The 26057-nt window shown below is 40.7% G+C and overlaps 1 protein-coding gene across 2 annotated transcripts in view; it reads right to left on the bottom strand.

The window, feature by feature from the left end:
* Nucleotides 1–102: 102 nt before the first annotated feature.
* CHN2 (chimerin 2) overlaps nt 103–26057 on the bottom strand; it is a 359388-nt gene continuing 333433 nt past the window's right edge. For both annotated transcript variants that reach the window (XM_049894797.1, XM_049894798.1), the window contains 6 exons: nt 22422–22506; nt 17457–17630; nt 10268–10345; nt 5980–6117; nt 4030–4135; nt 103–1929 (listed from right to left, as the gene is read on the bottom strand). In XM_049894797.1, coding sequence (XP_049750754.1) covers nt 1758–1929; nt 4030–4135; nt 5980–6117; nt 10268–10345; nt 17457–17630; nt 22422–22506 — 753 coding nt within the window. In that variant the 3' untranslated portion in view covers nt 103–1757. The remainder of the gene's footprint in view (nt 1930–4029; nt 4136–5979; nt 6118–10267; nt 10346–17456; nt 17631–22421; nt 22507–26057) is intronic.

Raw genomic sequence — 26057 nt, 5'->3', positions numbered from 1 at the left:
CCATTTTCAAATTCTACTTGGAAACAATGTTTTGAAAATTTTCCTTTCGCACACCACCCCCGCAACACCACTTTCATGCACATACTCCAACACGATCGACAGAAGAATTTAATACATTTAATGCTTTTCCTTCCATTTACACCATCATAAATTACAAAGTATTGTTCACTTCACAAAATAAAACCATTTCCAGATAATTTTCTGACAGTATCAAGAAGTACATAAGCTACAACAAACAAATCTGTACAGGTGGGAGGAACAATGACAGCAGGCACCAAGCAGAAGCATTTTGACCCCCCCAGGTACCAATGGAGTCTATCCCCACAGCCCTGGGACTTGCCAGGACAACAATCCCACTCCTCTTTGCAGCTCCACTTAACACACACAGGAACTCTCTTCTGGTCGCTCCGACATAAGACTAGGTGAGTAATTTACACAGGTCATCTCAGACAATCAGAGGAAAAGACATTGCAGTTGGATTTAAAAAAAATTTAGACTGGCAGTTTTGATGTCTTAAATATTTAACCTATGTTACAAAATATAGAAATCTTGGTGTGAAAAGCTCATGCTAAGATAAATATAATCAGTAGAATAGACCTAAAGTCATAAAATCATATTAAATTATTACCCACACAGAGCTGCTTTTTATCAAGGAGAAACAAATATTTGGTAAGAACCAAACTTATTAATTCTCGCTTTTAGAAATAGGCTTGTTTATAAAACAAAAATTAAAAAAAAAATCTCAATGAAACAATTATTCTGCAGATTCACTTCGTAAATACAGGTATGTTGCAAAATTATGACTTGCCATTAAGAGACAAATTCAGAAAGCTTGCCCAAAAAGAAAAGAGGAAAAATGTGAACTTTTTACCTGGCCTAGTTACACCCAGTGTCCCCAAATCATTGTATGTAAAATGACCGCATTCTGCATGTTCAAGGACACATGCATCTAATATGGGAAGAGGGAAGACTATGACCAATTCTGAAACATATTTTGAGAATTCACAAAATTTTTATGGAGAGCAAAGATGTGGACCTTTCAGAGCATCCTACAATTGCTATAAACACACACCGTCCAACAGGAGAATGCCAGAGCTTAAGAGCAAAAACTTATCAAAAGCCAGGAAGCCCGTGGCAGGTGAGATTTCATTTAAAAGCACTAACGACAGAGGTATGTCAAGATAATACTGCATTCGTGGTAAATGTTTTCAGGGCATCACAGCAAGAACGCAGGACAAGATACACAGGGTAATAACCAATGCACTGCATTGAGATCTATTTGCTAAAATAAAATAACATTCTTGCAGCTAAAATAAAAATACATTTTACAATATAGGTTTCATATTTAACATTTAACATAGAATTGTCTTCTTTCTGTAAGTGGAAAAATGTATAACTGTATCAAGTACCTCTATGAATTAAGTTCCCTTTTATTACTGATACCGAACTTTAAAGATTTACTTTTTTTTTTTAATAAGTTAAAGACAGATTTATTAATCACTCTTCCAGCAAAACAGACACACATACGAGGCACGGCAGAAGACCTGAGGGGAGGGGTCTGTCTTGCCCTCACCCTTGTTCTCATGGGGTGGAGGCGTATAGCTATAAGACATAGTCCCCGACTTGGCAATCTACTGCGGTCCAAGAAATTCTGTCACTTGTTTGAAAAAACAAATCAAGTGTAAGGGATGTTTTTATTCCTTCGGCCTTACCGACTGTGATGGGGCTGGGGCCATTCTGCTCGTCTCCCTGATGGATTAAAACAAAACATCTTCGTTCTCTACTAAAATCTGCACGATCAGCCTCTGGTACCGCATGTCATGGAGGGTGGTCAGGGTGCTGTCCTCCGGGGGCCTCATCAGGGTGGGCCCAAACACGATGCCCAGGTTTTCTGCATTCATGAGATTGTCCTTTTCATTCATAGTCACCCTGCACGACAAACAGATGCACACAGACCTGATACAGACGTGTGGACACAACTGTAGACTCATTATGTACGTAACCCCTCAAGAACTTCACTGAAAGAAAACTGAAGAATGAGAATTATAGAGAAGTAGGAAATGTTTTGTGAGTAGTTTTTCTTTCTCTCTCTCTCTCTTTCTTTTTTTTAGATTGTTGACTTTGGCTTCAGCCCGTGGAAGTGAATTACTAAGTGAATCTACTGCAGACTCAATCTTTAAAGTTAGAAAATCAAAACTTCTCACTATATTCATAAAGAACTATCATTTAAGGAATTTTGGTTTGAAGGGGGCAGCGGATTATTACCTGGCCCATGGTGCATACATATTTCTTGGTGGTGCAAATGGTTAAGTGTTTAGTTACTAGGCTCAAAGGTTGGCAATTTGGATCCACTCAGAGGCACCTCAGAAGAAAGGGTTGGGGATCTACTGCCAAAAGATCACAGCCCTTGAAAATCCTGTGGAGCACAGTTCTACTCTGAAACACAGGGGGTCACCGTGAGTTGGAGTTGACTCAACAGCAGCTGGTTTGGTTTCTGGTGTTTTACACGGAAGTCTTTTTCTCCTCTTGCTATTTGCTACCTGTCTGTGTATATGCTGGAGAGCAGGGTAGCCGAGGGCAGATTCCCCGTCTGCTGGCAGGGCTGGTGCCAGGAAAGAAGGGTTGCCATGAGTTTAGGAATAGCCAGGCCATTATCATGGAACAGGGTGTGGCTGGAATGTGGCCAAATGGGAAAGCTGTTGTACATTATTTCTAGCTCCCACAGGATAAGGCCTGGAGTGGTAATTATTGTTGGAATTGAAAAATTATCATTTCAACATCCTGATAAGAACTGCAAAGTCTTTAAGAATGAAATTCAAACTCCAAAGTTGGTTTAATATCTTCCAAGTGAAATAAAGTTGCAATCACCCACATTTTTCTTTTAAGAAATTCAGACGTTGGAAAATGTTCATAATAGACCTAAAAGGGAGTAGGTTCTCCAAAGAAAAGCAAACTATAATGAAAATATGTTCAGGTTTTGCACTGAAGGCCATCCCTTTGTGTCTATTCTCTTGGAGCAAATTAGGGTTGGCCATTTTGCATTATTTTAGGAAGATAAACTCAGCTTGCATTATTTTCATGCTGCAAAGCTAAGAAGATGGTAGGAAAGATGACATTTCTTCACTATCAAAGTGCTCACACCTCCCTATTAAGACAGGCATTGCACTTGGCCACGTAATATGGCCAGCTAAGCCACCACCATAAAAATACTAAGTTATTGGCATTTAAGATTCAGCTGGGAGATGTTAGCACTTTTCCTGATAGTGGTACTTCGTCTTCTAAACTTTAACAATTGGATAGTGATCATTATTAAAGAAATAATTTATAAATAACTAAAAGCCAGGTTTGACACGCACAATCTATTACTCATCCAAAAATTACTTGTGCTCTTAAATTCAATATATGAAATTGTTGTTAGTTGTTGTTAGGTGTTGTTGAGTCGATTCCGACTCACAGTAACCCCATGTGTTACAGACTAGAATTGTTCCATAGGGCTTTTCTTGGCTGTAATATTTACAGAAGCAGATTGCCAGGTCTTTCTCTCATGGAGCCACTCAGTGGGTTCAAACCACCAACAGGTTAGTTGAGCGCTTAACTGTTTATGCCACCAGGGCTCCTTATAAACGAAATTACTTATCCAAAAATTAGTTGTGCTCTTAAATTCAATAAATGTATTAAAATGGAAATCTTCTGAGCTAAATATTTCTACCTCTGATCACCCTGAATCCATGCAACAGTATTTATACATCTTATAAAAATCAAAAACTCATTGCTGTTGAGTGACCTTCTAGGACAGAGTAGAATGGCTCTACAGAGTTTCTAAGGGGAAGCTGGTGGATTCCAACGGCCAACCTTTTGGTTAACAGTCATAGCTCTTAACCACTGTGCCACCAGGGCTCCACACATCTTATAAGGCATAAGAAAGTGAAAAACCTCAACACATGCTGTTTATACAGTACTTTCGACTTGCTTCTTAAAGCATTATCTGCTCTAGGGGTAGATAAGGTTTGCAGGCAACGGTCAACTTACTTCTTGAGGTGGATCATTAGGTATCGCAGAGTCTCATAGTGGGCAGGAGGCAGCAGCATCAGCACTTCATGGACCGCTTCCAACCTCTCATCTGCGTTGGGGACTTCTATGAAAATGCCACATAACAAGTATCAGCACTGAGATGTAACATCAAATTAATGCTTTCAGAAAAGTAACAAGAAGTTTGGTGTGTTTGTTTGCTTTGGCTAGAGATGGGGGAAGTCTAATAAATCCATGTAATTCCAGATAACATTTAATTTAATCAGTTTACCTGTGTCCCACCTCATTCCAGACAGAGTTTGAGGCTGAGCACCACGTGCTCACTGAACATCTCCTACATAGATAGTGGGGGGCTGGACAGAGCCCTTGCCCTCCTGGAATCTGAAGTCTGGTAGATGTTTAGTGTCTGGTGGCACATGCACACACTGTGTTTTGCCTGTCTTCTGAACGTTGGATTGACCAGAAATTTCACTAACACAAACTTTAATTTAAACTATACCACATTTGGTAGCATTATCTTGCAGTTGTTTAATAATTATTTTCCCTGCAGTCCTCTGTTACTGAAGATCTGATGCAATGCAAGGACATTGGCAGATGAAGCACCCAACTCAGCCTGCATGAATGTTACATTTCACTAAAGTGCTGGCATAGTTAACCTGGTGTACAGCCCAGTTAGGAAGTAGATACCAGGCACAGGGGCAATGGAAGGAAGTGTGTATTGCTTCTGTCCTTTGGCTTTCTGATAGGTGTTAGCTGCCACTCAGAGAAAGCCCTCCCCCATTCCTCCTGAGGAGGGGGGTACCCAGCTGCCAGAACCTTCCTTACCCTGGCCCACGAGGACCCGGGAAGGAATGCCCTTACCAGGGAGTAGGGCTGCAGCTACTGGTGTGTTTGTTTGCTTTGGCTACAGATGGTGGAACGTCTGATAAACTCATGCAATTCCAGATAATATTTCATAATTAATTTACCTGTGTCCCGCCTCATTCCAGATAGAGTTTGAGGCTGAGCACCGCATGCTCATTGAATATCTGCTATGTAGGCAGTAGGAAGTCCATCTTGCATTAATCCCAGCCTGCCCTTGTGTCTTCCTATCAGGTATCTCATGACTATATTTAGCAGCATATAGTAAGCCTTTCAACCTTTAAAGATTTCTTTTATTAAATAATAAAGTAGATTTGACTTCTATCATGCAACTCAGCATCTGAATCTCCCCTTCCTCGCTATTACCTGTTCCTGAAAAATGTGTAACTCTCTTTCTGCACTGTGGCCCTCTCTGCTGACAGCAGGGGCCCAGGTGACCTCTGCTGACTGCTGGCCACTGACTAAGCACCTGTGGGCTGAGGGAAGGCTAATGTGGAGGCTCCATTTCTGGACCTGTGAGCTCAGCTCTCTAAGCGTGGCTTTCTTCCTCTGTAAAATGGGGATGATAACACTTGCCTGGTTGGGTAGATGAGAAGATTAAACTAGAAGACAGTGGTGAGGGCATCTAATATAGGACTTGACAGTATATTCCTGGCATATTATTAATTTTGAATGGCAACCATGGGAAAAACTTGGAATATGACTTTCATTAACTAGCAATGAGGTTCTAACAGATGAAAGTTGCTATACACAGTCCTCAAGCAACATTTGCTTTTTCATCACAGACACATTCATGTTGTCAACATATAAGAGAAGAGGTCTAACCATGCTAGTCCCCGGCATAAAAGGAACGACAGGGAGAGAACTGTCTGGCACCCAGCTTCAGCCCAGTGTAGTTGGCTTGGCACTGGCTCAACTTAGCTGGTGATCTCTGCCTGGTTTTCTATTAGCTGTGCCGTTGTGTCCTTACTGGGCAAAGCATGCAGCTCATGTAATAATTTAAACAGTTCTGAGATTGAATTTTCTTGAGGTCAAAAGCATTTTATGTAAAAATTTGGTGTAAATGAGAACTTAGTTCTCAGTACTTACTTGCTGCTTCTATGAATTTGGAATAGGTATCATATGTGATGACAGGAATGGGTAAGTCTCTAAAATACAGTTTAAGGGCTCCAGTGATGATGTTTATGTCTGGATAGATGTTGGCAGATATATCTGCCTTTTCACCATCTGAAAAAGAATCAACGATCCAATTCCTAATTAGTACCCTATTTCCCCAAGTTAAAGCATGCACAGAATAAAAAAAAAAAAAACCCAACAATAAATGTTCCCTTTAGGTCTCTGCTTTGGCTTCTAATAACACTGAGGTACAGGAGATAACAAAAAGCAGTTGGGTGAGAGCAAGGTTGGTGTCTCAGGGTAAGTGTAGCTGCAGTAATTCTTCCCAGGTCAGTCATGGCTGAGGAAGGGACACTGGAACAGACTTGAGTTTTTAAAATTTGGGTGAACTTGAACAATAACCAGAATGGAAAAAATTATGGGTCCAAGTCCTGCTAGAAACCTGATCTCCCCCTTAGAAAACAAGGGCCCCATATGCATTGCATAGCAACCAAATCTCTTCCCTACAGGAATTTGAGCAGAGTTGGAAACAGCAGTGCTCTGCCCAAAGATAGTAGCCAACTATTATGGATTGAACCACATCCCCTCAAAAACGTGTCAACTTGGCTAGTCCATGATTCTCTTTATTGTATGATTGTCTGCCATTTTGTCATCTGATGTAATTTTCTTATGTGTTGTAAATCCTACCTCTGTGATGTTTAGGAGATGGGATGAGCGGGAGTTATGTCAACAAGGCAGGACTCAATCTACAAGATTAGGTTGTGTTTTCACTCAACCTCTTTTGAGATATAAAACAGAGAAGCAAGAAGGGAGACATGGGAACCTCATACCACCAAGAAACAAGAGCCAGGAGCATAGCACGTCCTTTGGACCCAGGGTCCCTGTTCTGAGAAGCTCCTTGACTGGGAAAGATTGATGACAAGGAGCTTCCCGCAGAGCTGACAGAGACAGAAAGCCTTCCCCTGGAGCTGGAACCCTGAACACAGACTTCTAGCCCCCTAGACTGGGAGAGAATAAAGTTCCCTTCGTTAAAGCCATGCACTTGTGGTCTTTCTGTTATAGCAGCACTAGACGACTAAGACACCAAATGTGCCACTTTGAATGTGTATCAATCTCCACAGTCCTACTAACAATCCAAACTCATTCATCAGGCTCTTGAAAGGGCTCACTACACTACTTCCAAGTTTCTCATTTCAGGGCTTTGAACTGTAATTTTTCCCGTTATAATTATTGTTCCGGATCATCCAAATTGTAAAAATTTGGGTCTGTTCCAGTTTCACTTTGTCAGCCATGACTGAACTGGTTTGAACCGGTTTGAAGCCCTGAGCCAAAGAAGGTAGCAAAACAGACTTGAAATACTACTTTGGGTCCCAGGCCGTGGTAATTTGCTAAATAGAAATTCAGCATAGTAATTGATATCATAGATACAAAAGTTAATCATAGGATAACAATCTAATTTGAAATAAAAAAAACATCAAGAAGCTCTTGTATCTCCACCAGTGTTCTTTGTACTCAGATTTGAAGGTCACACACAAGATGATCGTTGAATATCTTCAGTTTCTATTTGTCTGCTCTGGTGCTGCTTCCTCAGCCATGACTGAACTGGGAAGAACTGTTTTGGCTACACTTACCCTGAGACACCAACCTTGCTCTCACCCAACTGCTTTTTGTTATCTCCTGCACCTCAGTGTTATTAGAAGCCAAAGTAGTTAGCTGAGACTTGTAAGGGAGCATTCGCTGTTGGATTTTTTTTCTATTGACTCACTGAAGTTTCTTTTAACATGACCCTTCCCCTCTCTCCATCCCCTGGGACTTTAATCTGGGAGACTTTAACCTTCCCTCATGTGTGTTGTTATTAGCTGCTGTTGAGCAGGCGCCTGACTCATGGTGACTTCGTGCACAATGGAATGAAAGGCTGCCCAGTCTTGTACCATCTCCATGGTTGGTTGCAGATAGAACCATTGTCAGCCATAGGGTCTTCACTGCTGAGTTTTCAGAAGTAGATTACCAGGCCTTTCTTCCTATTCTGCCTTAGTAGGGAAGCTCCACTGAAACCTGTTCAGCGTAATAGCAACAGGAGAGCCTCCACTGATAGACAGGTGGTAGCTGCACTTGAAGTGCATTGGCTGAGAGTCGAACCTGGGTCTCCTGCAAAAAGGGGAGATTCTCCCACTGAACCACCGCTGCCTCCTCACTCGTGCAAGTGGTTATATTTCTTATCACTCTTACAATTATTCTCAAAATTTTTTACTTTTTTTTTTTAACCACTAGTACCAGGAGCCCTGGTGGCACAGTGGTTAAGCATTCTGCTGCTAACCAAAAGGCCAGCAGCTCAAATCCACAGCCGCTCCTTGGAAACGCTATAGGGCAGTTCTACTCTTATAGGGTTGCTATGAGTTGGAATCAACTCGACAGCAATGGGTCTAATTGGTTTGGTTTTAGTAAGTATCCATTCAATTTCAATGTCACAGATGATAACTTTTTTTTGAATAAAAAACTTTTCAGTCATACAGGAATATTAACATCACTTTTTATACACAGACTTGAAAGAATAAATGCCTCTGAAAAACTGGCTCTGAGGATAAAAACACTGCTAATACACAGAAAACACTCAAAGTACGGTAGATACAAAATAATATATGGATCCCATTATTTACATATTTAACGAACATTTACTAGAATCTACTATGTGTCAGGCACTGCCAAGCCCTGGTGAATCAAAGAAGAAAGAGATGCTCCCTTTAAATAGCTGCTCTTCAGATTCAGAGTCAAGCATGCAACTAGACAATTACAAGGAAATGGAAAGATTGTTATTCTGGAGGCCTGTGAAAAGCTGAGGGGTGGGATGGGGGGATGGAAAAAGGAAAAGGAGCTCTTAGGCCAGCTGGGAGAGATCAGGGAACATTCATGAAAGAGGAAAGAGTCAAGCTGACACCTGATAAGCAGATGTTTATGAGGTAGCAATGTGCACACACTCCAGGTGGAGAAGACAACAAGAGCCCAGGTGAAAACAGGTAGGGTATAATTCAGTATTGCTGGAGTGTGAAGTGGGGCTTCGAACTAGGTTGAACTGGTTCTGTTGTGGCTGATGAATCAAAACCCCGAAGTGGGATACTGGGAAGGGGCACAGCAAGCCCTTTTAGGAGGCTGATGCGTGAGACCGGATTATTGGTAGGACTATGGAGAGCGACACACATTCAAAGTGGTGCAGTTGGCTGCCATCTTTAGGCAGGCCACCGCCATCTTTGAGCAGGAACCGCTGCTTCCAATGCTGCTCAGATTCTGTTGGACAAGAAATTTGGTTGCTATGTAAGGTTTTTTTTTTTTTTTTTTTTTTTATGTAACATGTATACTGCCCTTGTTTTCTCAGAGGGAAATTAAGTTTCTAACAGGGCTTCCACCAGTAACTTTTCCTGTTATGGCTATGGTTCCAGTTCACCCATATTTTAAAAATCCAAGTCTGTTTCAATGTCTCTTCCTTGAGAATAATGGAACTGGGCAGAACGGGTTCGAAGCCCATGTGTAAAGTACTACAAAGGGGAGAAACTGGAGATGAACCTGAACAGATGAGGAGGGCCAGATCATCAAGGACCTTACATACTGTGCTACAAAGTGGAGGTTTTATCCAGGGGGCTAAGGGTTGCATCCCTTGACTGGCTGCATCAGAATTATTTGTTCATTAGAAATACAGATTCTAAGGCTCATCCAGGCCTACTGAATAGTCTCCAGAGTGAGCCCTGGTGATTTGAATTTTTAACAAGTTCCCCAGGTTGGCTTATGATATCTAATCTGAGACACAATGTGGCTTATAGAAAATCTGGCAGTCATAAAGAACAAAAGGAGTTATCTTCAAATGTCTACTAGCTTTTCCTACTTCAGTGCTGGAGATACTCCCCATCCTAGTTGGGAGCTTTGGGAAATGGAGAAGAATCAACGGGATCCTGAGATGGGGGATGCAGAAGGGTACTCTTGTGCTGTGTGCACTGGCCGTGAATGTTGGGCAACCAGGTCAAGAATCTTAAATAGCACCAAATGCTGGTTGCTCATTCAAGTAGTCTTCTAAATTCTCTTCCCAATGTGGGGATTGAACTTTTAAGGCAACTCAGTTTCCCTGGAGAGGTACAACCATGAGATTTCTAAGCCACTTCTCAGCCACACTGTCAACAGCTGTGAAACCCCATTCCTACTATGAATAAAATCTGGCGCCAAAAGACAGGGTGCTAAGGATAAGTCAGGTGGCACTAAAGAAGCATGAGCTTACCTCTGTCAAATGCCATTTTGACATCTTCAATGTGTTCAGTGAATCCAGAGACTCTGTAAAGGCCTTCTGACTTTAATCCTTTAAAAAGAGAGAATGATACTTTAATGTTAGCTCCGAAACCTCTAAAAAGACTCTCCTTTCATGTCTGTACTGTATGCTATCAGGAAATGAGAAAATATAATCAGTCCTCTTACAGATTATATACACTGTCATGTCAGAACATGGACTGTGCCCTCCCACTTCCAGTGAAAGTCTGTCTTCATCGGCTTGTGTATAGCCAGTGGAGATGTGGTCCTCTTCCTGCCTGGCTTTGCAGAGCTGACCAATGTTTCGGTCAACCTCAGTTCTCTGTTCCGTTGTCCATCAGACTGCCTGCCGCACATTTCACTGCTATGGGCAGCTCCCCTGCTTCTCAACATCATCTTAATCCATGTGCTCTATTGTAAGTAGCACTCTGCTAGTATACACATGTCCATGTGCGTTTATGTGACACATATCCTGATTCTATTAGAACAATCAAAATTTTACAGCCTTTTATTTTTTAATCATAAATAATATGTTAAATGTTTAATTGTTATTGACTTAATCGTTATACCTTCGGATGGCTGATCATATAAACAGATGCATAAATCAGGAAATAAAATCCTAATTACTGATTCTACAAAATTTATCACTGTGTGTTCAGGCTAAGAAAAAGGCTTAGTATCTGTTCCTAGAGTTTATTGAATTGTCCAGCTATGCTCTAAGACCTAACCAGGTCCCAAAAATATCAGAAGGAATAAAGACCCAGAGTTCGGACCTTGTGTATAAAAAATTAGCTACTATCAAAACTATAACTACAGCAAAAAATATGCAAGCAAATAGCTTGTGTTGCTGCTGCGGTATACTCTGTCAAAGTCTTGGTAATTGTCTTAGTTATCTTGTGCTGCTATAACAGAAATACCACAAGTGGATGGCTTTAACAAACAGAAATTTATTCTCTCACAGTCTAGGAGGCTAGAAGTCCAAATTCAGGATGACAGTTCTAGGGGAAGGTTTTCTTCCTCTGTCGGTTCTGGGGGAAGGTACTTGTCATCACTTTTCCCTGGTAGAGGAGCTTCTCAGTGCAGGGACCCCAGATCCAAAGGATGCAATATTCTCCTGGCTCTTGTTTCTTGGTAGTATGAGGTTCCCCTGTCTCTCTGCTTGCTTCTCTCTTTTATATCTCAAAGGAGATTGGATTGTGGATTGAGCCCTGCCTCATTAACATAATTACCACTAATCCCATCTTTTTAACATCATAGAGATAGAATGTACAACACAGGAAAATCACATTAGGTGACAAAATGGTGGACAATCACACAATACTGGGAATCATGGCCTAGCCAAATTTATGCACATATTTTTTGGGGACACAATTCAATCCATGACAGTAACTAACCTATGTTCCTGTTTTTACATTTGGCAAATATTTATCGCATATGTATGATCTACTGTATGTGGGGGCTTGACTTGGTTTGGATCACAGATGACAAATACACAACATCTATACCACTCCTCCTTTCCCCTGTGACCATGAGAGACATTCTTGATTAATCTCAGCTCTTTTTCTCACTGAATCCTTCTCACCTTATAACATGTCTCAGTGTAGTTGTCCAGGTTGCCACTAGTGATCAGTTGGAGTTGGCCCATGAAATCAAACCTACTTGTCATCCTGACCTAGACGGTGGTGCATGTAAGCAAATCTCAGTAGTCGTAACATGTACTGCAACAGAAGCAAGTACTCCGGGATGGATGGGAGCATAGTGAAGAACTAACCCTGCCTGTTGATAGAAGGTATGTGTGAAGATCTTACTGAGGAGCTAATCTTTGAAGGACGGGTTGGAGTTTGTCAGAGTAGCAGAGCTGCTAGCAGTCCTTCCAGTACCTGTTCTCCCCTTCCTCTGTGGTAATAGAACATTTGATTTTTAAAATACATTTCCTAGCATCCACTGCAGTAATTAAATTCTGGTCAATGAGAAGACAGCAGAAGGGATGTATACAGCTTCTGGGTTGTGCCCTAGAAGGGAAAAGAGCATGTCCTTTCCTTTCGTCTTTTTCCCTTCCCATTGGTTGGAATGCCAAAGAGATGGTGGCCATCTTGGGTCATGAACAGGAGGGTAGCCTTCAGCGATGACTCAGCAACAAGGTAGAAGGGCCTGTGTTCCTGCCACTGGGGAGCTGTTCTATTCGCCCTGGGTTGTTCCTGGGCACCTGGACTGTTACTTGAGAAATGGATTTTTATCTCATTGAAGACACTCTTTTGTGGAGTCTCTGTAACAGCATTCAAACCTCTGGGTTCAATAATATAGTGAGACAGACAGATTTGGAGGTGGAGATAGGGGAATTGGTCTACCAAGAAAGGGTGAAAAATAATGCAGGTTGAGTTCTATAAGTTGGATACTAGGTCATTTATATATATCAACTCATTTTAACCCTCACAGGTATAATTGGTTCTGTTCACTTATAACTGATGAATCAGGGGTTCAAATGGGATAAGCAATATTCCAAGGTCATGCTCTAGCCAGTAGGGATGGGGCTTGGATTCTAACCTTGAGTCAATGATCTTTCCTTTTTATTTATTTTTTATTGTACATTAGATGAAGTTTTATTGAACAAACTAGTTTCTCATCAAACAGTTAGTACACACATCGTTCTATGACATTGATTAACAACCCCATAACATGTCAACACTCTCCCTTCTCAACCCTGGGTTCCCTATTACCAGCTTTCCTATTCCCTCCTGCCTTCCAGTCCCTGCCCCAAGGATGGTGTGCTTCTTTAGTCTTCTTTTGTTCCATGGGCCTGTTCAATCTTTGGCTGAAGGGTGAACCTCAGGATTGACTTCATTACTGAGGTGAAAGGGTGTCTGGGGGCCATACTCTTCAGGGTTTCTCCAGTCTCTGTCAGGTCAGCAAGTCTGGTCTTTTTTTTTGAGTTAGAATTTTGGTCTACATTTTTCTCCAGCTCTGTCTGGGACCCTCTATTGTGATCCTTGTCAGAGCAGTCAGTGGTTGTAGCTGGGCACCATCTTGTTGTACTGGACTCAGTCTGGTGGAGGCCATGGTAGATGTGGTCCATTAGTCCAAAGTACTAATCTTTCCCTTGTATCTTTAGTTTTCTTCATTCTTCCTTGCTCCTGAGCGGGTGAGACTGGTGGAGTATCCTAGATGGCTGCTCACAGGCTTTTAAGACCCTAGACACTACTTACCAAAGTAGAATGTAGAACATATTCTTTATAAACTATGTTATGCCAGTTGAGCTAGATATTCCCTGAGACCATGGTCCCCACAGCCCTCAGCCCAGCAATTTGGTCCCTCAGAGAGTTTGGATGTGTCTATGGAGCTACCATGGCCTTGCCTTGTACAGGTTGTGCTGGTTTCCCCAGTATTGTGTACTGTCTTACCCTTCACCCAAGTTTCCACTTATCTATTGTCTATTAAGTGTTTCTCCATCCCCACCCCTCTTCCCCCGTAACCATCAAAGATTGTTTCTTTTTGTATGTAAACCTTTTCATGAGTATTTACAGTCGTGGTCCTTGTACAATATTTGTCCTTTTGTGATTGACTTATTTTACTCAGCATAATGTCCTCCAGATGCATCTATGTTATGTGACGCTTCACAGATTCATCGTTGTTCTTTAGCGTTGCATAATACTCCATTGTGTGTATGTATCACAGTTTGTTTACCCATTCATCTGTCAATGGGCATCCAAGTTGTTTCCATCTTTTTGCTATTGTGAACAGTGCTGCAGTGAACATGGGTGTGCATATGTCTGTCCGTGTGACAAGGGTCAATGATCTTTTCATTCTACCACATCATATACAGTAACAAAGATGCATAAAAGAGCACTTGGGGAACAATAAGGAATTTTCTGTGGACTGAAGACAGGGTTAAGATGTTGATGATGGTGGCAATGAAGATGGGAAAATGAGTGTCATGTTGGATCTCTTCTAATCCATTCTCTGGTTCTGCTCACTTTTTCAGGCCCCTAATATCTGTGGCTCTAATCTCTTTGCTGTGTGTCCCTTGATATAAATCCAGATCTGTGTTTCTGTAGCTCTAATATTAGCCCTGTGCTCCCCTTGAATTTTCTCTCTAAACATCATACATGGTAGAAACCTTGCTTATATTATCAGTCTTCTTTGATGAGGTATATAAGCGTGCACGTATGCATTCAACAAATATTTGCTGAACATAAAAATTCGCTGTCCTTGGCCCTGATTGCAGATCCTAGAGAGGTTACTGATCTCTAAAAATCTTCTAAACAGCAGGACCTAGGGCCGCTTGTCCCAGTCATGCATGCAGGGGCAAGGCACCCCTCTCCTCTTTGGAGTATACCTATATTAATCTGGTACCCCTACATCAATACTGGCACCAGATCCCAAAATACCAATTTGCTCTAACAGCCAAAGTAGTCAAAAGGCAGGAGGCATTTTTTACAATCTTAGATTAGATGAGCCAGTCCTAAGGGAACAGAATAGTTACAGCTTTCATTCTCCATGGGAAAGAGAATAATTTCCTCTAACGGGGTTGGGATAACAAGATATAATGTCCTCTTTTGTTTTGTTCTGGCAAGAATGGGATGGTTGGCCAATGAATAAAAATCCACAGACTATATTAAGCCAATTTAGACACAATAATGGATATAGCAGAGGACATATGTGGCAAAAATGGTTAGAGCCTTACAAAGGCTTTATACGTGGTCCAGTTATCTAAGTTACATCCAGCAATCCAAGCTCTCCCCAGCCAGGTCAGGTCCATCGTGCCACTCAACATTTTGACACTGAATGGTTGCCAAAGAAAGCTCAAGTAAAGATGACTCAAGCATAATATCAACAACCTTTTCTTTGACATGTTTCTATCTCCTTTCCTCCTTGATTTTCCACTGCATAGATGAACTAATATATATATATATATTTTTTTCGGTTAGTCAATTTCTGTTTATTTGAAATCACAGAGAGGCTTCCAGGATTATAATCTACTCTTTAGAGCTAGATATGTGTATGTCTTAATAAGGACCCTCCCAAAGACCCTCCAAATGGTGTTTGGTGGTGGAGGCTGGCGTGCTTGAAACAGTGAAATGAATGTTAGTTCCATTTCATCTTTGGTTGATATGGAAGAAAGCAATCCAGAAGCCTTCAAATTTTTCTGGACACAAATTAATTCATATCGATAGTAGAATAATTAGATGATAAAGCCACACAAAAAGAGACGATATCACCCACATCCCCATAGATTACCATTTTGGTGTGTACTCTTCCAGATTTATATATGTGTTTTCAAATTTTTTATCGTGATGGAAATATGCATAACAGAACGTCTGACTTCTCAACAATTTCTACATGTACAACTCAGTGCATTGATTACATGCTTCAAATTGTGCAACCATTCTCTTTATCCTTTTCCAGATCATTCCAGCACCATTAACATAAAACTCAGTGCCCCCTAAGCATAAATTTACCCTTTTCCCCTCCCTCCCACCCACAGTAACCACTAATAATGTTTGGTTTTTATATATTTGCTTATTTCGTGTGAGTTCATACAATATTTATCCTTTTGCAACTGACTGACTTCGTTCAGCATATTTTCAGGGTTCATCCATGTTATCGCATGCATTAGGACTTCATTCCTCTTTAGGACTGAGTAATATTCCATTGTATGTATGTATCACCTTTTGTTTATCCTTCATCTGTTGATGGACATTTTGGCTGTTTCCAACTCTTGGCTATTGTTGCAAAGTGCTGCAACGAATGTTGGTATACAGGTTTCTGTTTGCGTTCCTGCCTTCACTTCTGGGTAAATACCTAGGATTGGGGTTGCTGGGTCATATAGTAATTCTGTGTTTAACTTTTTGAGGATTCACCAAACTATTTTCTACAATGATCATGCCATTTTATATTCCCACTAGCAATGGATGAGGGTCCCTGTTTCTCCACACCCTTTCCAATGCCTTATTGTTTTCTGGTTTTTTGATCATACCATTCTAATCGGGGTGAGGTGGTATTCCATTATAGTTTTGATTTGCATCTCTAATGGCTAACGTAAGGAACCCTGCTGGCACAACCGTTAGTCTCAGCTGCTAACCAAAAGGTTGGTGTTTTTTTTTTTTTTTTTTTATTAACTTTTATTGAGCTTCAAGTGAACGTTTACAAATCAAGTCAGACTGTCACATATAAGTTTATATACATCTTACTCCGTACTCCCACTTGCTCTCCCCCTAATGAGTCAGCCCTTGCAGTCTCTCCTTTCGTGACAATTTTGCCAGCTTCCAACTCTCTCTATCCTCCTATCCCCCCTCCAGACAGGAGATGCCAACACAGTCTCAAGTGTCCACCTGATATAATTAGCTCACTCTTCATCAGCATCTCTCTCCTACCCACTGTCCAGTCCCTTTCATGTCTGATGAGTTGTCTTCGGGGATGGTTCCTGTCCTGTGCCAACAGAAGGTTTGGGGACCATGACCGCCGGGATTCCTCTAGTCTCAGTCAGACCATTAAGTATGGTCTTTTGATGAGAATTTGGGGTCTGCATCCCACTGATCTCCTGCTCCCTCAGGGGTTCTCTGTTGTGCTCCCTGTCAGAGCAGTGATGAACTAATATTTTAACTCTCTCCTTTGAAATAAACAGCCAATATTAGGAGTGAATTTTTATGTGATAGGAGATGTATGTTTTGATTGATAATTTCTTTACTTATATAACAGGAACACTTTCGAGGACTCAATTCGAACCTCACATCTGCCATAAACCCTTTCTGAATGGTCCTCAAAGGAGATTAAAAGGTCTCTCTCTGTGTCTCCATGGTGCTTTGAATATACTCACCTACAACATTCCTGACTCCCCACGCTACAGTATGAAGTTTTGAAGGTGAAGATATGACTTTTATGTTATCAATGCCTAGCACATAATGAATGCTTGGAAAACATTTGTTGAATGTGTACATGCACGGCTTATATAGGAAAAGGAAATGGATATAATTGGTTGGGTAGGAAATAAAAATTGATATAATTGGTTTGATTTAGTTTGCGTGTGCATGTGTGTGTGCGTGTGCGTAAGCTATTTTCCTAACAGTGGAGAGTCAATTTAACAATTATAAGAAAGTTTCCTTGGCAGCAATAAAAATAAACAATAAAAAAAAAATTCCCTATGGTAAAAAGAATATTTTCCAAACCTCTTGCTTCAATTTCCCGAATGCATATGTCTACCACCATGGGCCTCTGAGTGTTGTGAGCCTTCACGAGTGTTGTGAGGTCACAACAATACACTTTCTTGATCCTTTTCAGATTTGGTTGGCAGTCGTTGGGAACATGCTTGGAACACTGCTTGTGTACGTTCAATCCACAGTCTGTAAACAAAGAAGCTACATTAGCCTTGCCCAGCCCTTTTGTCAAAGCCCAGCATAAATTACATGTCACTGAAAATAAAAAGGAAAAATGCCCAAAGTTTTGTTGTAGTTCTCTGGAACATCCTATGTAGAGGTGACATGCTCCATAAGGTAAGTATGAAATTCATCTTTACTTACGACAACCTGATATAATTCAGTTTTTCTCATTAAGCCATCTCTGTTGCCAGACCCTAGAATGGGACAGTTCACTGAGATAGTTTGGGTAATTAGCCAGGTTGATTGTGTAATATATATATAGTATATAGTATATTTTTTCCCCTTTGGGGGCTAGAATGCTTTGGGTCCACAAGTGGGCTTTTGCGTTTGAATTCCCAGAGCTAGTCGTGGCTCATAAAAGGCACCTTTGCAGGTTGTTTCTATTCAGCCCATGATGCTCCTTTTGTAGGAGGCATGGTTACGCTCGCTGTCATCAAGTCTGCCGCCAACTCATTCACAGTGGAATGAAATGTGACCCGGTCTTGTGTCATTCCCATGATCAGTTGTGGATCAGATCATTGAGATCCACAGGGTTTTCACTGGCTGACTTTCAGAAGTAGATCTCCAGGACTTTTCCTCCTAGTCCGTCTTACTCTGGAAGCTCTGCTGAGTTTTGTTTAGCATCACAGCAACATGCAAGCCTACACTGACAGATAGGTGGTGGCTGCGCACGCGGTGCACTGACCAGGAATTGAACCCGGGTCTTCCACATGGAAGGTAGGAGTTTTACTACTGAACCACCAATGCCCCGCTCTCTCTGTAAGAAATTCTAATCTTTGATTTGAGGGGCCCGTGACCACTGCCTACTGGCATCCTCTTGCCGTTTCCTGGAGAGTTATCCCATAGTTTCCAGTCCCTTGTGCTTGTTGGGCAGTTCCAGGTAGACAATTTTCTTTCCTACATGCCTTATTTTGACACCTGTGAGATGGAAATAATGCCTAATTGGACATCAGTGAGGGTACCCGAGAGTTTACAATTTATAACAGTGCCATGTAATATGATGATTAGAGTAAATTATTTATAAAGCATGTTATCAAGATCCAAAGCTGAAAAGGTGCTTTTAAGTTCAATGAACACATTAAAAGCCTCGTTAGCAGTTGGTATCCACTGACGGAATTTCTCTGACAATAACAAGGCACGGTCTGTATTCTGGGAAATAAAAATTTAATGCTGACGTTGTTCAAAGTCAATGTGCTACCTACTCAGAGTACCTTTTAATATTGTTTTTCTAGGTATGAAGAATAATATCATACCTACACACAATACACGTAAACACACACGATACTAAATATTGTCATCAGCTGCTTTACAAAAAAGGACTTAATCATACCAAGGATTTAGGGAATCTAAACCTTTGTAAAATCATCAGTGGTCATTTCTAAGTGATTTTCCTGTAATGTTTACTGACTGAATTCTCTGTCTACCCTCCTTCTGAAGAAAAAACTGACTCTGATGTATCCTAGTTTTATTAACACGAGAACTTTGATAAAGCTCAAGTAAATATCAATATTATTTTGATGGGTCTATTTAGTGAATGTCTGTTTTGGGGAACTGAATAAATACAATTGGCTGGTTTTCTTTTCGCATCCTCTTTCACAAAGGGGAGGATAATAACAGTACCCACCTCTTAGGGTTGCTATAAGGATTAAGTTAATATAAGTAAAGTGCTCAGAAATGTGTCTGAAATACCTTAAGTACTATGTAAGTATTAAAGGAGCCTTGGTGGTCCAAATGATTAAGTGCTTGGCCGCTAACCGAAAGGTCAGCGGTTTGAACTCACCCAGCAGCTCCACAGGGGAAAGACATGGCAATCTGCTCCCATAAAGATTATAGCCTAAAAAACCCTATGGGGCAGTTCTACTCTGTCGATCACTATAAGTCAAAATTGACTTGATGGCACCTAACAACAATGACAACATTTCAGTATTAAGGCTAATGAAATAAATAGCAAATACAATGATAGAAAACATAACAATAACTGGCCAGCTATTCTTAAGTTATTTCGTTAGAAATTTTCAAGATGTTCCTACAAAATTCATTTTCAGATAGGCAACAGCATGTTTATCTATGTAAAGTTAAATATTGATATTTTATTAAAATGAAAATGTTTTATAATAAATACAAAAATATTCAGATTTTGAAAACTAATACAGTACCATATGCTATGAATAAAGTCTAGTTCATTTAAAATACATATATATAAAATTTGTAAAATATGGAGAGCCAAGAGGCAATGATGACGCCTCCTAGCTTTTAATGATTAGTTTTCAGTTTTTTAGCTGCTCATAGGAAATATAAGGATAATCAGTGCCACTGGAGAATATAGCCTTAGAATGTGTTTTATTTAAAACAAACAAAAGACAAACAACCTTTAATCCTAGAAAAAGTTACCATTCACAGCTAATGAGAAGCCTGGGATTTTGTCCTGATAATATTGACCTTGGACCAATATCTTGCTAAAATAACAGCAATTAGAGAGAGATGTGTGCTGGACATAAACTGAACTGGTTAAATTAATGACCACTGAGTAATTTGGATGTTCTACAATTTTGCTCAGGGTTTGAGCCATGTGATACTTCGTAATATCTGGCCAGTCAGTCTTTCGTGTTAATTGGGGTACCTGGAACACTTCTGAACTTGGGGTGGGGGTTGGAAAGACATATAGTGAAGCCCACAGAGTTACCTGACATACACATGAACTGCCTGAACCATCTTGGTATCGATCACTGTATTTGTACGGCTGTTGTTGTGTGCTGGCGAGTCGATTCCGACTCATAGAGACCCCGTGTGACAGACAGAACTGCCCCATAGTGTTTTCTAGGCAGGAGCAGATTGCCAGGTCTTTTTCGCACAGAGCCACTGGGTGAGTTCAAACCACCAACATTTCTGTTAGCAGCTGAATGCTTAACCCTTGCACCATCAGGGCTCCTTATTTATTTAGTAGAAGCTAAGAAACCTCCTTCCACCCAGAGAATAAGAGTTAGCAGCTATGGGCCCTGTGAACCAAACTGGATGGCATGTGAAGTAGATCGCCTTACTGGAGTATTATTAGCTTATTTTATTTTAAACGCTTCAGAAGAATTATTTTTCAAAATCATACCCACCAGCACGGAGGAAATTAGTCATGGCATCGGTGGAAACCTGATCAATTATCACAGGAGGCTGTTCTTGCTTCTGGCCACAACTGCTTGCCAGAAAAAGTGTGGCAAGATGAATTAGGAAGCTCAATTACACATTAATTTGGCAACTCTTTACCATTTTGTTAAATGTATCTTAATAAGATGCGTTGTACGCTGTTAGCAATGGGTGTGTGCCTTCAACTTTAGCTGTAAAAACACCTAGGGTTTCAAAGTACTTTGAAAATATGTGCTATCAAATCAAGATTTGGGGTCTCAGTGATAATCTGATGGCAGAAAAAAACTGAGCACGGGCTCTGTAGTCAGACTGCCTTGAATCAATGTTCTACTACTTACTTTGTGGCCAAGGGTGATTAACAATTACCGTATTTTTACTGAAATAACACATGCCTCCTATGTGCATTTGCCAACCGCACCCTACCTCTTAGGTATTTTCGTTAAGCATTCTACGTTAATTTTTTTTACAGCCACATGTAAAAAAAATTGGCATGGTGGCACTTGTAAAAATATTTCATGGGGGGAGGGCGCAGCTGGCAAACAAATGTAGAAGGCATGCGTTATTTGTGTAAAAATATGGTACATGTATCTCTAAGCCTCAGTTTCCTCTGTATAATGGGAAGAATAATGGTACCTCCCCCAAAGCCTGTTGGTGAGGTTAAATGGCATGATAAGTATAAAGTGGCATGATAAGACCAAACCTGGGTCTCCCACGTGGAAGGCAAGAATTCTACCACTGAACCACCAATGCTCTGCCCCAAATAGGTAGCAGTTCTTAAAAGAAGAAAAATCAAGTCCAATGGAATTGCATAGAGAGAAAAGCTACACTTCTTTCCTGACCTCACCTTTCTGATAAAGTCAGAATATAAAAATAGTGATACTGGTGAACATTTTACATATCAGGCACTGGGCTATTATTGTTAGCTGCTGTCAAGTTGGCCCCCAACTCATGACAACTGCTCCATAGGATTTTCTTGGCTGCAATCATCATAGATGCAGTGGTGGTGTAGTGGTTAAGTGTTGTGGCTACGAACCAAAAGGTCAGCTGTTCGCATCTGCATGTGTAGCCACCACTCGCCTGTCAGTGGAGGCTTACGTGTTGCTATGATGCTGAACAGGTTTCAGCGGAGCTTCCAGACTAAGACCGACTAGGAAAAAAGCCTGGTGATCTGTTTCTGAAAATCAGCCAATGAAAACCTTATGAATCACAACAGTTCAATCTGCAACCCATTGTGGAGATGGCGCCGGACTGGGTAGCGTTTCCTTCTGTCGTGCACTGGGTTATGAGTTGGGTGCTGACTTGGTGGCAGCTAACAACAACTACACAAAAACAACAACAATGCATACTGGGAGGCAGGTAGATGCCTAAGGAAATGTACCTCCTTGTGTGTATGTATGTGTGTTTGTTTTCTTTTCTTCCATAAACGAGAGGTATTCCTTCTCATTCTTACAAATACCTGTAACAGTCTCCCCACTAAGCATAGGGCTACCCGTGGACCTTGCAGAAAGCTAGACTTTTGAACTAATCTGGGCATATTTCCCAGTTCTGGAGAGATACCCTCTATCTCAGCAGGGTGGCTGTTTACGTAATAGGAAAAAGATAAAGAAGGTTCCAGAATACCTGAGCATTGGACTCCTTGGGCGATGAGTCCCCACATGAAATTGGCACAGTATTCACACCAGTGCGGGCCTCGGAATGTGTGGACCTGTGATCCAAAAAGAAAAAAAAATTCTGAGAATTCAGTCATGGGACATGCAGCAAATAGATAAAGAAATAAAGGCCTCAGCAGTGTGAGGGATATAGCATCCCTTACAGTGTTGTATAGAATCTGGAGAAAACAGAGCTATGCTCCGATCTTTGAAAACCCTACACAGATCCACCATGCCCCAGGCCAGAGTCAGAAAGGAATGTGGAGAAACGGCAAGATTATAGGGACATGACACCAGCTCAGGAATGAGACTTTCACCACCTAAAACAAGGCATTGTGTAGACAAACCCAAGATAGCCTGAGCCAGTTGCTACAACCTGCATTTAGCTCAGCAAGTTCTGGGAGGGAGAACTCAATTACTGTGTCCTTTTGACTCAGGTTGCCCCATCTGTGGAATATCCAGGCAGGTATAAATAAGACATGATTATGGGATAATTAAAAGTTTCCAAGGCGTTGAGCTACTTCGAAAATGGGCATTAAAAAAAAAAAAAAAAAAAAGGCGGGGGGGGAGTTGGCTGAAAATGCAGGCTCCCAAAAGGACCTATAGAAATGCCTTCCCCAGAGACAGGGTCCAAATTCAGCAGGCTCAGGTATGTAAGCTAGAAGTTCCATCTAGTTGTCCAGGGCACCAGTTTTATTGGTTGGTGCCCTAGCCAGTTGTTAAATGTTTCGAATATCGCCAAATAAGGGTGGTCTAATTATGAGGGCATTGGGTTTTTTTTTTTTTTAAATTATTTAGGTACACAGGACCATTCTTAAGTCATAGTTTAAAATAAAACAAAAATACCTGTTCTCTAAGCAGAGCTGTGGATTCTCTGCAAACAAACGTAGCCATGACAAACCAAAAAAAAAAAAAAAAAAAGAAAACACACCATAGGCAATCTAATCTGGACGATACAAATCTCCTTGAAGAGGTTTTGGATTTTTACGAAATTAAAATATCATAAGATGTTAGGTAAGATCTTTCAAAATATTTTAACTCCCATTAACAAAAGAAATGTAGACTGTAATATTTTTTAAGAGGCAGGGAGGCCCAATATACTACTTAAAAAAAAAAGAACAGGCTGAAAAGTGTGGCTACAGTTTGGGAAGATACGACTAGGTATTCTACTTAAGAAAAGAAATGGCATCACTTTGAGTTCTTTATTTATTTAAACACACTAGTAACTGGCTATACACAAAGTGATGAAAGTGTCCTGGTTTCTGCCTGGTAGAACTCAGAGTTTATTAAAAACATAGAAAGAAATAAGCAAGTTAATAAATCCAAGAGCAAGTTATGACCATGATTTCCATTCAATAAAACTAGTTAAGTTATAACAGTTTTTTGGCCATTTAGCTTATTATATGCAAACAGCTCGTTATGTTGTCTCTGCTATGAGAAATGAAAAGAATCTCTCAAAATCTTCTTACTTAAAGGGAGAATGTGCTGCAAGTGAATGACCCTAAGACACAACAAAGCACTCCTTGTAGGAACGCAGAGAACTCTATTCCCAGGAGCACTTGCATTTCATAGAGCCAAAATGTCAGAATTCATGTAGAGGCCCACTCAGTTGAAACTTGGTACTAGAACATTCTTCAGTTGAAGTGTCCTACTAACAGCTGAACATTTTGCAAATTCAGCAACTGTAAGTTTCTTAGCAGTTTACCAGAAATGCTCTGAAGGGCCTGCTGACTAACTATGGCATACTGTTGAAACTGTAAGAGCAGTGAAATATAATAAAATAATACAACTCCAAAAAATTATGAAAAGGGCTATAGAAGCAAAATGATGTTGCTGCTACTAGAGAGACTAAGAGGGGCCTCAATGCTATATAGAAGGTGAGGAAGGCCTCTGTGGGAAAGTGACTTCAAGTTGCCTAAAGGAAGAGAAGAAACCCTGGTGGCATAGTGCTTAACTGCTATGGCTGCCAACTAAAAGTCAGCAGTTCAAATACACCAGGCGCTCCTTGGAAACTCTATAGGGCAGTTCTACTCTGTTCTATAGGGTCACTATGAGTTTAAATTGACTCAACGGCAATGAGTCTTTTTTAAAGGAAGAGGAGTTAGCTCTGTGGGGAGAGAGGTAGAAAGCATTCCAGGCAGAGCGAATGTACAGAGGCCTTGCAGGAGCAAAAGAGCTCGGTGTGGCTGAGGAACTGAAAGGCCAGAGTGACCAGAATACCAAGAGTGAAGGAAAGAGGAATTAGGATAAGATTGAAGGTAGGAAAGGGCAGATCATGAAGAGCCTTGAAGGCTTTTTAGTAAGTACGGATTTGGTTTTAATGTGGGTATAATAGGAAGTCCTTGAAGGACTTTAAGTAGGAAGATGATTTTTTTCTTCTAAGATTATACTGGCTACTGTGTAGAAAATGGATAGGAGGTTGCTCCTTGGAGAAAAAGATTCAGAAGCTATGCAGTAGTCTAGTTGAGAAAGGATGGAAGCCAAGAAAGACCAGGATGCTGGCAGTTGAGATGGGAAGTGAATGGATTTGAGATGAATTCTGAAGAAAAAATTTGCAGGACTTGATAATAGATTAAAGCAGGGTCTTAGAGGGAGGGAGAGAGGAATCAAGAATGACTCCTAGATTCTAGTGTTAGAAACCAAGTGGATGATGGTGCCATTTACCGAGCTAGGGAAGACAATTTGGGGGAGAGATTCAAGAATTCAGTTTTGGATGGACCAGGTTAAATGTTGCCAAGACAGCCAAGTGTTAATGTCAAGCAGGAATTTACACATAATTTGACAGGACAGAGGAAAGGGTCAGGACTAGAGGTATAAATGTGGCATTCTTGATGAATAGATATTAAAAATTGTGTGAATTAATAAAAACTATTTGGGAGAGAAAGTAGAAAATGAAGAAAAGAGAGTCCAACTCAAAGCCCTAAGTGTTCCAAAATTTAGAGAAAACCAAGGCAGTCAAGTGTTTCAGAAGCCGAGAGGTGAAAGTGTCTTAGGAAAGAAGTAGTCAACCATGTTGAATGCTGCTAAGATGTCCAGTTAGATGAGGAACAAACATTGATTCAAACACATAGAGGTCATTAGCAAGCTTGGCAAGAGCAGCTTCTTTGGACTGGTGCGGAAAGAAGTCAGATTAAAGTGAGATGAAGAATAAATGGGAGGTAAGGAAGTGGAGAAATGTGTAGGCAATTTTGTTAAAAAGTTTGGCTGTGATGTCCAGCAGAGAAATACAGTAGCTAGAAGGAGATATGGGGTCAAGGGAGGATTTTTTCTATTTTAAATATTGGAAATATTAGGGTATGTAGACTTGTTGAGGGGATTGATAGGATAGGTGGAAGAGACTGGAGATGTAGAAGACAGAAAATAAAGGAATGATTATTCTGAGCAGGTGAGAGGCGATGGGGTTTAGGGCATATATAGAAGCAATATTCAAAGAGAAAAAATGGCTGAGATTTTTCCAGAATTAGTGAAAGACATGAAGCATTCAGATGATAAAAAAGGACATGAGTGTCAAACAAGAGACATAAAAATTAATCCATACCTAGGTAGATTACAGTAAAAATGCAGCTACCAAAAGCAAAACCCTAGAAAACAGGTTACCTGCAAAAAG

This window comes from Elephas maximus, chromosome 8 (genome assembly GCF_024166365.1).
Source record: "Elephas maximus indicus isolate mEleMax1 chromosome 8, mEleMax1 primary haplotype, whole genome shotgun sequence".
NCBI classification, from domain to species: Eukaryota; Metazoa; Chordata; class Mammalia; order Proboscidea; family Elephantidae; genus Elephas; species Elephas maximus.
The sequence above is the reverse complement of the archived record's forward strand: the minus strand, read 5'-3'. Positions and strand labels throughout refer to the sequence as shown.